The sequence below is a fragment of the Alexandromys fortis genome, unplaced genomic scaffold (assembly GCF_014885135.2).
Source record: "Alexandromys fortis isolate MF-2015 unplaced genomic scaffold, M_Fortis_MF-2015_v1.1 scaffold_115, whole genome shotgun sequence".
Classification (NCBI taxonomy): Eukaryota; Metazoa; Chordata; class Mammalia; order Rodentia; family Cricetidae; genus Alexandromys; species Alexandromys fortis.
This window is the reverse complement of record NW_026067989.1, coordinates 3,071,124-3,086,581: the sequence shown is the minus strand read 5'-3', so window position 1 is coordinate 3,086,581 and position 15,458 is coordinate 3,071,124. Positions and strand designations below refer to the sequence as shown.

Genomic DNA, 15,458 nt, shown 5'->3' with positions numbered 1-15,458 from the left:
CAAAGATTTTATTCTTGTGCCCATAGAAGGTTATTATATATATAATACTATATATAATATATATAAATATATCTCATATATTATATATCAGGCAGAACAAGATCTTTGAAGAAAAACAGTTGTCCACATTTTCAAGATGAGAGGAACATCTTAGGGATGGTTAAGAGCAAGTCTGGACTTGGTTACTTATGTTAGCCTGACCTGCAGCAGGCCTCTCATTCTCATCCATCAAATGGAAACAGCAGCAGGAACCTCAGATTAGGTCTCAAAACCTGGACATGTTAACCTTGCACCCCAATGGATTGTACTAGTGAGTGGGGCACTTGAGGTTTCGATTCAAGTTTGCTTGACTCTAAAGCCCATGAGAAGTCTTCGATTTACACAGTTAGAGGACATAGAGGTCGACTGTCCCTAGATGTCCTGATCCACATCTGTCACTATGCAGTGAACTGCCCACTTGAAATGTCATAAGATCAACGGACCATTTCTGGGGCGTGATAAAGGTTTCAAATGGTGGCGGTGGTGGTTTTCTCGCTGGGAACTGGGCCCAGGATCTTATGCCTTCTAGGTGAACGCTGTCTCTACGTCCCCAGCCCTGTAGTAAAACTGACAAGCATTCCTGAACTTACTTAGCCATGTACTTACAGAAGATAGATGATATTTATCCTCCCAAAGAGCTTCTGAGTAAATTTTCTAATGAGGCTTTTGATACAAAAGATATCCTGGGATTCTGTTCTTCGGCAATGAACCACTTCTACCTTCCCTCTGGGAGAAGTGAGGACTGACATTTTTTCTCCTGTACCCAAGAGAAAGAGAAAAGTCCCTTATTAATTTGAGATGACGGGCTAGTTCAATTACAGTACACACAGCACGGGACAGTTACTTAATTTCATGTGGTCAGGGTAAACACGTGTAGGGGTTCTCAGGGACACTCACAGGACACGTTTTCCCAGGTGGCTGGCTTCAACAATGGTTATTGCAAACCTGCTAAAATGCTGCTCTCCTAGAAGATGAACTGAGAACAGACTTGCCTAGAACTTTCTACACCTATTTTAAAAACTGCTTTAGATATTGGAAGGGCTCGTTGACTGACTTAACCCACCATGACAGCATACAGTCTTATTATAAAGAAAGTACCGACAGCCATGTGTTGCAAGTATCTGTACACTGTATGGAGAGATGTTGGCTGTGATTGGTGTAGTAAAATGATGAATGGCCACTAGCTAGGCAGGAGAGGATCAGTGAGATTTCCAGGGAGAGAAAGGAAAAGAGATCTAGGCACAGAGAGACACCAGCGAGATGGAGAACAAGTCGGACATACTGTACAGAGGAGAGGTAGCTGAGCCGTGAGGCAGAACATAGATTAGTAGAAGCGGGTTAATTTGAGTTAAGAACTAGTTGGAGGAAAAACCTAAGCTATGGCCAAGAGTTCATAATTAATAATAAGTCTCCGTGTCAGTCCCACCAATAACGAGAACATCCAATTGCAGCTGTGCCCACATTCCAAATAAGAGTTTGCCCTTACGGCAAACCTGGAACCCTGAGAGACATCAATCTTGAAAGGTTGTATGAGACAAAAACTTAAGCTCATGTTACTAAAGGAAGGACACCAATCTGAAAAGACATGTCTCCAATCTCTACAAAGAGTAAAGCTACAGAGACATTAAAAAATAAGAGGCTATTGCACCCACCCCCACTACCTGCCTAAGTACCAGTGTCTTTGCCTCAATTCCCTCCCCCTCCCTCTTCCCCTCGGCTCAGGGATCATCATCGAAGAGGAGGCAGAAAGAGCCGGGTGACCACAGAAAACATCTGGACACAGCAGGGCAGCTGCACACATGAACATCTGTGACAGCATGTGAAAGAACTGTGCCAACCCAAGCCAGACCACAACCCCGAACAGAGAGTCAGGCCCACAGCCCCATTCCTGACAGTGGGGAAATTAACAATTAGCTGCTGGAAAGGGTTGGTTTTCTCTAAGAAGGCAACCCCTGGGAAGCTGGCCATGCTCCAGTTGTGGTATAGGAGGTTCTTCAGTATTTGTGTTGCTTTCATTGGTTAAGCAATAAAAAAAAGAAAACTGCTTGGCCTGATAGGGCAGAACTTGGATGGGTGGAAAAGACAGACTGTATTCTGGGAGGAAGAAACCAGCAGATAGAGAGAGCCACCATAAAGTCACCAGGTCAGAGACACTGAATATTTCCCCGGTAAGCCATGACCTCGTGGTGATACACAGATTAACGGAAATGGGTTAGATCAAGAAGAGGCTAGATATAATGAGCCAGACAGTTGTAGTAATAGGAGTGGCGGGGCTGCGTCCCCAGCACCCCAGGCCGCCTGGCTAGCTTATGCCCCGAAATAATTACATGGAAACTGTATTCTTTTAAACACTGCTTGGCCCACTATATCGAGCCTCTTCTCAGCTAACTCTTGCACCTGGACTAGCCCATTTCTAATAACGTATGTAGCACCCCAAGGTGTGCTTACTAGGAAGATTCTAGCCTACGGCCATCCTGGGTCGGAGTTCATTGCGTCTGCCTCAGAGAGCAGAGCTATCGCGTCTGCCCGGGAGAGGGGAGCATGGCGCCTCTGAGCTCACTTCCTCTTCCTCCCAGCATTCTGTTCTGTTTACTCCTCCCACCTATGTTTTAACCTATCAGGGCCAAGCAGTTTCTTTATTGCTTAACCAATGAAATCAACAGATTGATATATGACACTCCCACATCAGACAGTAATTAAATTAATACAATTTCTTTATGGTTATTTTGGGGGGTTAAGCTAGCCAGGCGGTGGGACACGGTCCGCTTCCTCCTACTACACAGTGGAAGACTACATTTATCCAGGAATACTCTGGCAAAGCAAATGGAACTTAAAATGTTAAAAAAAAAAAAAAGACACCAAGTTGGGTGGATGGGGAAGTGGGGCAGATTTGGGAAAAATTGGAGAGAGTGGATATAATTAAGACACACTGTACAAAACTCACCAAGAAGTAATAAAAAAAAAAGCAGTTATAAAAAAAAAAAAAGATGGCCAGAAGGTGGTGGCACATGCCTTTAATCTCAGCACTGGAAGGTCGAGGCAGGCAGATCTCTGTGAGCTCAAGGCCAGCCTGGTCTACAGTGCAAGCCCCAGGACAGCTACAGTCGTTACACAGAGAAGCTCCTGTAGGGAAAAAGGGACAGCCAAAGAAACACATTTTGGCCCTAGAATCAGAGCCAGTGAAAGAAATATGCTCTGGCACTGAAATTAGAGCCAAAAGGCTAAAAAGGGCCAGTGAAAGAACCACACTTTGGCCCTGAAACCAGAGCCAAATCTACTTCTGACCAACTAAGCAGAAAACCAACCAACCAATCCCTGAGCAGGAAAACGAACCAATCCCTGAGCACGAGTTCTAGCAAAGCAGAGCTCAAGGAACTGAAATCTGAGCAATTCCCACCCTGAAAATCTCTCTTGAAAAACTCCTCCCCTATGAAGACCTATATAAGCCCTAAGCCTGTTCAGTTTGCTGCTGCTGCCCTCCTCCACCCTCGCAGAGTCAGCTACCCTCCTGGATTCTTCCCTCCCAATAAACCTCTCTCTCAATCAGTCAATCTCTCTCTTCTGTTTTTCAAGACAGGGTTTCTCTGTCCTGGAACTAGGTCTTGTAAACCAGACTGGCCTTGAACTCAGAGATCTACCTGCCTCTGCCTCCCAAGTGCTGGGATTAAAGGAGTGTGCCACCACCGCCCGGAAAATTCAATCACTTTTTTGAAGGTGTGTCAGCTATTATACTTACTGACATCTAGTGAGCACTTTATATAGGCTTTTCAATCTTAAGGAAATAGGTATTTTTATTTTTTTATAGTCAAGGACATGCATGATAACAGAATTGAAATAATGAAAAATTCACAGACTAAAAATTTACAGATCACTTTCTGACCATAGGGTTAGGTGTTTTGCTACTGGCTTATTTCCTTAACATCTTGTTTCAAAAATACCTCTTTCTGTTAAAACACACACACACACACACACACAAACAAAAACAAAAAACTACGTTTCAGAGACGACCCAATCGCTGGGAAGCCCGAGACGATGGGGCGGGGCGTGGACTCAGCGACTACAAAGCCCAGCATTCACCGCTGCGCCGCCCACCGCTCGCAGGGCTGAGGTTTCTTTCGCCGCTCTTTCCTCCTCTACCAAGTTTCCACATCGGAGGTGGCTTCCTACGACCCCCGCAGGTGACACTGCCCACAGCTGCATGCATCCCGAAGACCGACCTGGCTGCGTCCCAGGCCTCCCGGGCCCTACGTTCCTGCGGCACAGCCCACGATATCCACCTCACCCGCAGCTGCAGCCGAGCCGCTCCACAGAGGACGCGTACACGGTTGCTACGGAAACGACGTGACGTCTCGCTCAACTCACGCGGCGGTCAAAGGTCGTCCTGGCGAATTCCGCTTCCGTTTCCGGGATCTCGTTTGTTGTGGGCTGGCTCTCAGGTGTGGGCCTTTTCTCGAAACTGATTTCTGAGGTTCGAGTGTGGGTCGAGGTTGCTCCAGTTCAGCGGCTGCAGACATGGCGGCTTCTACGGCGGCCGGGAAACAGCGAATTCCCAAAGTGGCCAAGGTAAGCGACGGCAAAGGGCCCCAGCACAGTATCTGCGGTGTCGTGCTCCGGACGCTCGGGGTAGCGAGCTCTGCGCCTGGGTCGGTGGCGTGGCGAGGGGTCTTGTCACTCCAAGCTCGTCTCGAGTCTGTCCTGCCTCTCCCCCCCCTTTCTTCCCTCCCTCCGTGTCTCTCCTCTCTCCTCCCTCCCTCTCTCCGTCTCTCTCCTCACTCGTCTGTCTGTCTGTCTGTCTGTCTGTCTGTCTGTCTGTCTCTGGGTTTTTCAAGACAAGGTTTCTCTGTAGCTTTAGAGCCTGTCCTGGAACTAGCTCCTGCAGACCAGGCTGGCCTCGAACTCACAGAGATCCGCCTGCCTCTGCTGGGATTAATGGCGTGCGCCACCACTGCCCCTCTGGGTCGTTCTTCGTGGCCTTTTTGCTTTGAGATAAGTTTTCATTTCCACGTGTAATTATTGTCAAAGTCTAATGTGGGAGCTTTTTTTCATACTGAGTCATAAAAGCCAGGGTAGGTGTGCTGGCTAGGTTTTTGTCAGCTTGACATAAGCTACAGCTATCTGGGGAGCGAAGGAACCTCAGTTGATAAAAATTCCTCCATCAGACAGGCAAGTCTGTTAGGCATTTTCTTAATTTGAAGGGCCCAGCCTTCTCAAGGAGTGCCACACCTGGGCAGGTGGTCCTGCCTACTGTAAGAAAGCAGTTGAGCAATCAATCCAGTGGGCAGTGTTTCTGTGTCTCAGTTCCTGCCTCTAGGCTGCCCCAACTTCCCTTCCTGATGGGCTGTGATCCCAATGTATTAACCGAATTAACTCTTTCCTCTCCAAGTGCTTTTGTTGGTGATGCTTTATCACAGCGATAAGAAAGCAATTTAGAACGGTTTGCCTGTACTTCGGGCCCACCTAAATCGGAACATGTTTGGCTTGTAGCTACCGTGAATTAGAACAGTATGCTTGCACTGCGGGTCCATCTAAATGTGAACACGTTTGGCTTGTTGAACACAGCTGTGTGTGCCCGAGAAGCTAACAAACTGATGATGGGAAGTTTCACCTGACTTAAAGTGTCAAGAGAAAACCAGGTTGACCACTAGAGGGGTTAAAATAAGTAGAAGAATCCTGTAAACAGGGTACAATGCTAGGAAATCGTGCTTATTCTACATCTTTAAAAAGGAAAAACTAGCCGTGCGATGGTGGCACATGCCTTTAATCCCAGCACTCGGGAGGCAGAGGCAGGTGGATCTCTGTGAGTTTGAGACCAGCCTGGTCTACAGAGCTAATTCCAGGACAGGCTCCAAAGCCACAGAGAAACCCTGTCTCGAAAAAACCAAAAAAATAAAAAATAAAAAGGAAAAACTGCTGTTGTTTGTCCCTTCTTTTTTTCTCTTGACTTTCACTATGGACTCATTATCATGGATGCCATGAATTAAATAGAAAATGCTGGATTCCCGCCCCCTGATTCTGTCTCAAAGAATTGAACATGTCATTCAAAGAGGTCATCTTGTCCTCATACTTGCGAAGTTCACATCCTGGAAAATGTTTGTGGCTTTTAAAACTCTTGTGTGGAGAACACTATCCAAAATAGAAATGTCCTTTTTTTTTTTTTTAAGGTGAAAAACAAAGCGCCGGCCGAGGTACAGATAACTGCCGAGCAGCTCTTAAGAGAGGCTAAGGAAAGAGAACTCGAGCTCCTCCCACCTCCTCCTCAGCAGAAGATCACAGATGAAGAAGAATTAAATGATTACAAACTGCGGAAAAGGAAGGTAAGTCTGTTGGGAGTGTGCTGTGCACAGCTGTCCATGTCTCCATCCACTGGGGAGCACCTCGCACAGCTGTCCATGTCACCACCCACTGGGAGAGCACCCTGTACAGCTGTCCATGTCTCCACCCACTGGGAGAGCACCCTGTACAGCTGTCCATGTCTCCACCCACTGGGGAGCACTCTGCACAGCTCTCCATGTCTCCATCCACTGGGGAGCATCCTGTACAGCTGTCCATGTCTCCACCCACTGGGGGAGCACCCTGCACAGCTGTCCATGTCTCTACCCACTGGGGAGCACCCTGCATAGCTGTCCATGTCTCCACCCACTGGGGGAGCACCCTGCACAGCTGTCCATGTCTCCATCCACTGGGGAGCACCCTGCACAGCTGTCCATGTCTCCACCCACAGTAGGAACCAGGGTCTGGGAACTCAGAGACAGCCTATGTGGTTTGACCTCAGGCTAATATTTGGGATTATTTAATCCACTAGTATTGTGGAAGTTATATGTCAAACTCTCCAAATTACTGAGGGTACTTAAAAGTAATGTTAAAAGTCGTTTTCTTATTAGGAATGAGAGTAGCGTACATTAAAATACTCGTTATTGTTATGGACAACAGAAAAACTACCAGTCATTCTTCCAGTAGTTCATTATATCTACAGGTTTTTTGTTGTGTCCATAAACTTTAGAGAAACACTTGTCATTGTAACCTGTAGTGAGCTTCTTGCTTCTCAGCATCTAGGACATAATTTCTCTTAAAAAGGGATGAAATGAGTAACTTTTATTACAAGGCAAAAGGCAAAGTCATTTTCTCTTTAATATACTACCCCCACCCCTTTTGCCTTTCAGACTTTTGAAGATAACATAAGAAAAAATAGGACTGTGATTAGTAACTGGATAAAATATGCACAATGGGAAGAAAGCCTAAAGGAAATTCAAAGGTAAAATTGCCATAAGTGTAATATTTATATAATACTTATGAGAAACCTAGGGGAGGTAGAGCAGAGGGCCGTACTGTATTAGCACCTTCCAGATTCTGTTCATGGCACTGTCAGGTTCTTCTGAGGGTCCTTGGGGCATTGGAAGGACGGCCATAGTGTTGCAGGAGTCCTGGTGGGTCTTGCTGCTAGTACTCCTGAGGCTAAAGAAGCAGTGTTCTATCTGTTTTCTCTGTGTTCATATTTCAAAACGAGAAATGCTCTGCTGAAATCTGTTGTCAAGATGAAGATTGTGGCCTTGACTTGCTGCTGAGCCGCCTTTCTGCATTCTCCCTCATAGCCGAGCCTTGCTGGGACCATGTCCTTGCCAGTTCCTGTGCACACCACTGTTCTTCCCTGTGACATTTGTCTGCTCTCTGCCTTGACCCCTTGAAGGCACCCTTCCCCACCAGCCTCGACTTTGGAACAAACTGGAATTATCTCTTCCATTCGCAGTTCTGGGATTCCTCCTGCTTAGCTTGTTTCACCAGACTTTCCATTTCTTTCTCTGCTTCCTGTCAGACCTTGACTATGATGTTTATGGCATTATGAAATAGTAGCATGCTTCTCTCTTTAAAATTACAGTAACTTGAGTACATCATTGCTTTTTCTCTTTCTATGATCAGAACTTGACTCATGATAGAGATCCAACAAAACAAACAGCAGGCATTGCAGCGAATTTGAAGTGACTACTGCGTATTTTATGGTGCTGCTTTTGATGCTCTCCATATCTTGTTTGTTCAGGGCTCGATCCATATACGAGCGTGCTTTAGATGTAGACTATCGGAATATCACACTCTGGCTGAAATATGCAGAAATGGAAATGAAGAACCGCCAGGTCAACCATGCCCGAAATATCTGGGACCGAGCCATAACAACTCTGCCACGAGTCAACCAGTTCTGGTAAGCCTCTGATTGTACAAAGCGGCCTTTTGTGAATTAGCAAAGTTCTCCCTACTGTGTATTAGTTTTACTTGCAGTTATGGTAACTGTTGAACTTTACATTTTACTTTTCCTTAAAATACAGTGTTTTTTAATGTCACATAATCTAGAGTCATAATCCTAATGTTCTACAGCTATATAATAAAACCTAACAAAGCATTGGAAATGTCAACGATTCCTTTTTTCCCTAAGTCATTTTGACCACAGCAGGCATCTTTGAATGGTTCTGTATCAGGTACAAGTACACATACATGGAGGAGATGCTGGGCAATGTCGCTGGTGCCCGCCAGGTGTTTGAGCGCTGGATGGAATGGCAGCCCGAGGAGCAGGCCTGGCACTCCTACATCAACTTTGAGCTGCGCTACAAAGAGGTGGAGCGGGCCCGCACCATTTATGAACGCTATATCCTTTGAATGAGGTGTACGTGGTGTTTGGTTATCATGGGTGTCTACCTCTCAAAAAGATGTCACGGTCAAGAAATGTAGCTATTAAGCTGACATTGAAGGTCAAAAGGCACACTTCATCACTTTTCACATTTTTTTGTAAGGATGGGAATTGTTTATATAAAAATTTGTGGTCTGGATAATTGGGTGATTTGAGTCTTTTCAATGATATGGGTTCATTTTTGTTTTTTTGCACTAAACCCTGGCTGCCAGAACCACAGGTCTATGTTTAGCATTAGCGCTGTTAATGGAGGTCAGCCAGAGGGTCGTTGCTTACTAGCTGTGACTCCAGAGTCATTTAGTTCCCTGAACCTTTGTGTCCTTTCTATACAAGAAAAATTAAAACTAAAGATGGTGAAGCTAAGTATACTCATTGTTAGGGCACTTGGCTAGCATATTCTGAGGCCCCAAGTTTAGGCCTCAGCGCTATAGAAAATTGAACAGCCAGTTGTGGCAGGCTGATGTTTAACATCTGGAAGATGGGGTCTGTAAAAGCACTGTTAGAAATGGCTCTGTGATCCTTGTCACCCAGAGGTATCATATATATATAGAGAGAATGCGATGCATGAGTGTGAAAGCAGGACGGGCCCATGCTGTGACTATAAGGCGCTTTCTCCCTCCCTGAGGCCAGTAGGATGGGGCTCTGACACCTGTTGTGGGACAACCTGAGACTAGTTGCTTGATGGCTTAGTTGATACGGTGCTTGGTGCATAAGCATGAAGCCCTGTGTTTGCATCCCTAGCACCCACATAAAGAGCTAGCCTCGGTAGCACCTGTCTGTAATCCCAGAACTGGGAGATGGAGACAGCAGGATCGATAGGTCTGTTATGCCCTTTATATTGCCAGTAGTTGTGAAAACCCTGGCGTGCAGGTGAGGAAACTGAGGCATGAATGATTAACTTTCCTGGGGTCCTAGGTGGTGACGTAGGTGTATTTGAACCAGAAAATCAGCCTCGGAACAGGTGCTCTTGCCATCTTTGGTACATATGAATTAATCACTAGAAATTTTTGGCTTCTTCAGGGAAGCTTGATGTGCCCTGGTAATTTAGTGGCAAGTGAAAGCTTTCCCTTTAGCTTCGGACGGCAGCTTGCTCTGCTTGTTGTGGGTAGACTGCCGTGACTGAGCTTTCCGTGTAGCAGGTGCTCTCTATTGACTGTCCTTTTGGCCAGAAAGTGCTCTGTTTCATAAACATTCCCTCATGTTATAGAGGCAGCAGTGGTGGGTGAGCTTGGTATTTTTCTCTTTTCCCACACTGAAAACTGGGATGAATGGCTTGTCAAAGATCACAGGGCTTATAACCAGGTTGAGGGTTTTCTTTGGCTTCAGGCTTGTGTGTACCCACTACTGTGTCCGCATTGAAGGCAGATCAGAATGAGTAACAGGACCCTGACCCCAGAGGCTGGGGTCAGTATGAGACTCCCTGGTATGTGCTTTGTCACCCTCCGGTTGTATTTGAATCGCTGAGGTGTGGGTGGGTATGGTCTGGGCCTTGAGCCTTTTAACATGCTATGTATGAGCTCTGCCCCTGAGCTCCCACAGCCTCCGTTGTTGGGTTAGCTCTGCTGTCTTGCCAGCTCTCTCCTTCACTCCCGTGCACTTGTGCTCGTGCACCCCGCTGTGAAGAACTGGATCAAATATGCCCGGTTTGAAGAGAAACATGCCTATTTTGCCCATGCGCGGAAGGTCTACGAGAGAGCAGTCGAGTTCTTTGGAGATGAACATATGGACGAACACCTGTATGTGGCCTTTGCTAAATTTGAGGAAAACCAGAAAGAAGTAGGTGCACAATGAGTTCATTTCTGTTTTATTTGATTCTCTTATCCATACAGAAAATGTTTTTTAGATACGAAAGCATTATTTCATACAGAAGAGCATGCATGTATTGCTGAGCTATAGATTGGAGCTGATGTATGATAACTAGCTTAATTTCATTCTGCTTGGTTTGAAAATCAAGCCTTTAAGTAAACCTGGAGTTAGATGTTGTGGCATGTGCCTATATTCCCAGCATAAGTTTGGAGCCAGCTTGGAGTACATACGACATTATCTCAAACACAAAAATACACATATAAACTGATGAGAGTCTTTTGGTATCCTGAATCAAGGGCTTTATAGATAATAATTTAGGGAGGAAAAGAACTAAGGCCCTCAGCCAAAGGAAACAATGCGTGATGGAAACATAGATTGCCCCACAAATAAACCAGTTTCTCTCTTCCTTGGTATAGACAGAAAATGATGGAATTGGAGACATTCTCATCAGATTCTCTCTTAAGAGGCAGGGGTTAGAGGGTTTTTTTTTTTTTTTAGATTTAGTATGTATAGTGTTCTGCCTGCATATGTGCCTGCAGGCCAGAAGAGGGCACCAGATCTCACTACACATGGCTGTGAGCCACCCTGTTTGCTGGGACCTGAACTCAGGACCTCTAGAAGAGCAGCCAGTGCTCTTAACCTCTGAACCATTTCTCCAGACGGGTTAGAGAGTTTTAAGTGGGACAGTGACTGAATGACAATTACTGAGCTTCTGACTAGTTCATGAAGGTATTCTGGGGGCAGGGCAGGGGTATAACAAGAGTGGAACCAGGGGAGGGTTGCGGATGAAGCTCAGTGGGCGAGCACTTGCGAGCGTGGATGCAGCTCTGGGTTTGGTCATTAGCACAAAGGGGGCACATGATAAGCCAGAGGGTCCAGCGAGAAGGTTTTTGGAATATTCTCAGTTAGAAACGGAGGTGGGCAAGCATCAAGGTAGAGGAGAAAAGGGCAGCAGGGGAGAGATGAAAATCCCATCTCTTTCTGAAAGAGTCAGTGAAGGAATGGAGAACTGGAGAGGAACCAAGGCAGGCTTGTGGGGCTTTGGGTGTGAACAGGTATGCCATGAAGCTGTGGCCTGCCAGCCTGGGGAGGACCCAGGATGGGTGAGGAGAAATAGAATCTCAGTTTTGAGACAGTATTAAATATGGAACTAAAAAATAACCTTTAGGGGGCTGGAAAGTTGGCTCAGTGGTTAAGAGTGTTGCCTGCTCTTCCAAAGGTCGTGAGTTCAATTTTCAGCAACCACATGGTGGCTCACAATCATCTGTAATGAGGTCTGGTGCCCTCTTCTGGCCTTCAGTCATACACGCAGGAAGAATATTGTATACACAATAAATAAATAAATAAATATTTGAAAATAACCTTTATAGTCCTTTCTGACTCTATGTTTTTAGTTTGAAAGGGTACGAGTTATCTACAAATATGCCCTGGATAGAATTTCAAAACAAGAGGCCCAAGAACTCTTCAAGAACTACACCATCTTTGAGAAGAAGTTTGGGGACCGGAGAGGTATCGAAGACATCATCGTGAGCAAGCGGCGATTTCAGTATGAAGAGGAAGTGAAGGTGGGTGCCGCTGGGACGGCGGGGCTGTTGGCGCTCTCCAGCAGTAGCAAGCTGACGCTAGTGTTTACTCTTGCTGATGTGCCTGATAGACTTGGCAGCTAGTACTGGCAAACTGGAATAAATGTGGCTTAAAGAAAGTAGAGCAAGCCATACTTGGATTTGCTATGCCATTCCCTAGTGGAAAGTCTGAGAGCAAACTGAAGACATGTGGAACTGAGCAGGATGGACCACACCTGTAATCCTAGCACCTAGAAGATAGTCAGAAAAATTATTAGTTCAAGGCCAGCCTAGGTTTCCTATTGAGTCCGTGCCTCAAAAGCTATGTGACCTCTATTTGAGGTCATTTTGGAAAAGGGTGGAAGGGCCAGAGATGGGTCCAAACACCTGCTTTGCATGAGCAAGAGATCTATGATAGAGAGTTCTGTTCTTATCTCCAGAATATGCCATTTCCGGTTTAGATAGCAGTATTTTCTCTCCGGGTTCTTGTGTCTTGCTTAGTCAGATTCAGGTAGTTCCTAACAAAGGACAAGTCTAGTGTTAAATGAAGTGAGAGGTCCGTAAGGTGTTCAGGATGAGTTACTGTTATTTGAAAAGGTGTTTCCTGATTTAGAATCGGATATGAACGCATTGCAATTTCATTATCAGCATAATTGTTTTACAGTCATATGTGTAATAACATTTACACAAGTTGGAAGTGTGTGTAGACTCGTCTGTAGTCCCAGGACTGGCCATGGCAAGATAATTATCATGAGTTCAAGGCCAGCCTAGGCTATGGAATGAGATCCTGGCTCAGAAACAAAGGAAAAAACGGAATGTCATTACCAAGTAGTAGAGGAAAGGGTCTTCACGGCGAGGTGCCAGCCAGTGCCCTTTACAGTTCTATACGGTCTCAGGGACGGTGTTCTGAGCATGAGATAACGGGTAAAAACTAAGGGGAAAAATGCTAACATACAGCAAGTTTGGCGTCTCCTTATAGTTCTGACAGCCTGTCAAGTCTAGCTTTGGTTCCGGTTTTATAGACTAGCCTGTTTTTTCCAGGCTAATCCACACAATTACGATGCATGGTTTGATTACTTACGCCTGGTGGAAAGTGACGCAGAAGCTGACACCGTGCGGGAAGTCTATGAGAGAGCCATCGCCAACGTGCCACCCATCCAGGAGAAGAGGCACTGGAAGCGCTACATCTATCTCTGGATCAACTATGCGCTCTATGAAGAGCTGGAAGCCAAGGTGACCTGTGGCCTTCTTACCCCAGTATCATGGTTGTGGATAGTAACTGATAGTTGCAACTTTTCAGACAAATTTAGTTTTAAATTCTTTTAGGACTCTGTCCACCCATGTACATCATTTAAACTGTGTGCTTGTTGAGACATGGTGGTGTTTTTTTAAAACCTTGAGGCACAATTAGGTAGCATTTAAAACCTGAAAGGGAAAGAATGACAATGAGGCAGTTTAATTATATACAGTTTCCTAATAATGGGTTTTTGTCACAAAGAGGATTGTGGCCAGATTGTACATTTTTCTTTTGATAAAAATCAAGTGGCATTTCCAGAAATAGGTTCTGTATAAATTAACAGGTAAAGACTACCCTCTGAGTCTTTGAGACTGCAACATCTTTCTGCTGTCAGGCCTTTCCACAGAGATGAATTCAGACTTTGATGGCCACATTGTTATTCTTAAGATAATCAAAGGTAGTTGCTATTTTTAATCATAAATTAAATCAGTATTTAAAAACAGCATCTTGAGAAATGGGTTCTATTTCTACTACTAGTCATGAAATTAGTAAAATAAGTATGAATGTGATTTTTAAAAGATTATTTTAATCTTAATACAGGATCCTGAGAGGACAAGACAGGTATATCAAGCATCTTTGGAACTAATTCCTCACAAAAAGGTACACTTGCTAGATCAAAATCCTGTTTTACTGTTTATAAAATAATATGTATCGATTGAAAGTTTTCAAGTTGAGTGGCACCATGAGAATTAAAGGAAACACTTTACTGTTGTTCATAGAGCAGCTTGTACTGGGACAAGTGACGCAGATCCAGTGTAGGAATCCAGGGCAGTGTGGTTAATTCAGAGAGGCCAATAGAAAGAGATTCACAGTGGGTCTTTTGGTAACAGATATATCATGCTTGTGTGGTTAAACATGTGGCTTCTTTAGAGATGTTAAAATGTTGCTCTCCCACATTTCCCAACATGAGAAACAAAATCCTAGTGAGTTGCTCTTAGAAATAGTATGTTCATGAGTTCAAGGCCACCCTGGTCTACAGAGCAAGTTCTAAGATAGGCTCCAAAGCTACAGAGAAACCCTGTCTCAAAAAATAAAACAAAACAAAAAAACAAGAAAAGAAATAGTATGTTCTATCAACTCACAAGTAGCCCACAAAACATTCTAAGTAGAGGCTATCATGCCATGGAATATATAACAGCATCTGTCTAGGTCATCATGGGTATATGTGTGTATAAATTTTATTACATTCTTATTTATGTACATATGCCATAGACACAGTGGAAGTCAGAAGACAACTTGGGGATTTTTTCTGTCCCCATGTGCGTCCTGGAGAGTAAGCACAGGGTCAGGCCTGACAGTTGGTACCATCGTTCACTGAGCCCTTTCACCTGCTTCATGCTATATTTTTAACCGTTGATAAATGTCATCTCTGCTTAAAAACAAAATATATCCTCCCTCCTCACCTGAAATTTGACCAGTGGCCTTTGGTTAAATTAAATGAGCCTCTTAGGTCAGATCTTTTCTGTATTTTTGTTTTATAGTTCACATTTGCCAAAATGTGGTTATACTATGCACAGTTTGAGATACGACAGAAAAACCTGCCACTCGCCAGAAGAGCTTTGGTAAGTAATGGAGCATCATGTCTCACTAAGTCTTAGGAGACGGTTAAGATCTTCATGCTTACAATTTGAATGATTTCTACTGGAAAAAAAAACCCAGCAACAAAGCAGGGTGTGCTGGCACACACCAGTTTTTAAAAAAAAAAAAAAGGAAAAAGGGGTGGATGACAAAGAAAGTTATCTTTTATAGCCTGGGACATGTTAGAAAACTCACAGATAGCACTCTGAGAATAAGTGGCTATTGAGTGTTCATTCTAAGTGGGGCATAAACATAACCCTGCTTCCTCCCTGCAAGACTCAGGGACCATTGGGGAAGACTGTAACAACAGGATGGTGGGAAGAGTGGTTTTTTTGTTGTTGTTTTGGTTTTTTTTTTTTGGTTTTTCGAGACAGGGTTTCTCTGTGGTTTTGGAGCCTGTCCTGGAACTAGCTCTTGTAGACCAGGCTGGTCTCGAACTCACAGAGATCCACCTGCCTCTGCCTCCCGAGTGCTGGGATTAAAGGCGTGCGCCACCACCGCC

General features: G+C 44.8%; 1 protein-coding gene and 1 long non-coding RNA gene across 2 annotated transcripts in view; one reads left to right on the top strand and one right to left on the bottom strand.

The window, feature by feature from the left end:
• Nucleotides 1-4,382, bottom strand: part of LOC126512029 (uncharacterized) — a 20,922-nt gene extending 16,540 nt beyond the window's left edge. Inside the window, exons 1-2 of the long non-coding RNA XR_007594890.1 lie at nucleotides 4,257-4,382; nucleotides 646-796 (exon numbers count right to left, since the gene is read on the bottom strand). This is a non-coding gene — a long non-coding RNA (uncharacterized lncRNA). The remainder of the gene's footprint in view (nucleotides 1-645; nucleotides 797-4,256) is intronic.
• Nucleotides 4,383-4,422: 40 nt separating this feature from the next.
• Crnkl1 (crooked neck pre-mRNA splicing factor 1) overlaps nucleotides 4,423-15,458 on the top strand; it is a 15,402-nt gene continuing 4,366 nt past the window's right edge. Inside the window, exons 1-10 of the mRNA XM_050159557.1 lie at nucleotides 4,423-4,602; nucleotides 6,201-6,353; nucleotides 7,200-7,291; nucleotides 8,072-8,230; nucleotides 8,505-8,671; nucleotides 10,311-10,489; nucleotides 11,914-12,084; nucleotides 13,123-13,314; nucleotides 13,919-13,978; nucleotides 14,860-14,940. Coding sequence (XP_050015514.1) covers nucleotides 4,552-4,602; nucleotides 6,201-6,353; nucleotides 7,200-7,291; nucleotides 8,072-8,230; nucleotides 8,505-8,671; nucleotides 10,311-10,489; nucleotides 11,914-12,084; nucleotides 13,123-13,314; nucleotides 13,919-13,978; nucleotides 14,860-14,940 — 1,305 coding nt within the window. The 5' untranslated portion in view covers nucleotides 4,423-4,551. The remainder of the gene's footprint in view (nucleotides 4,603-6,200; nucleotides 6,354-7,199; nucleotides 7,292-8,071; nucleotides 8,231-8,504; nucleotides 8,672-10,310; nucleotides 10,490-11,913; nucleotides 12,085-13,122; nucleotides 13,315-13,918; nucleotides 13,979-14,859; nucleotides 14,941-15,458) is intronic.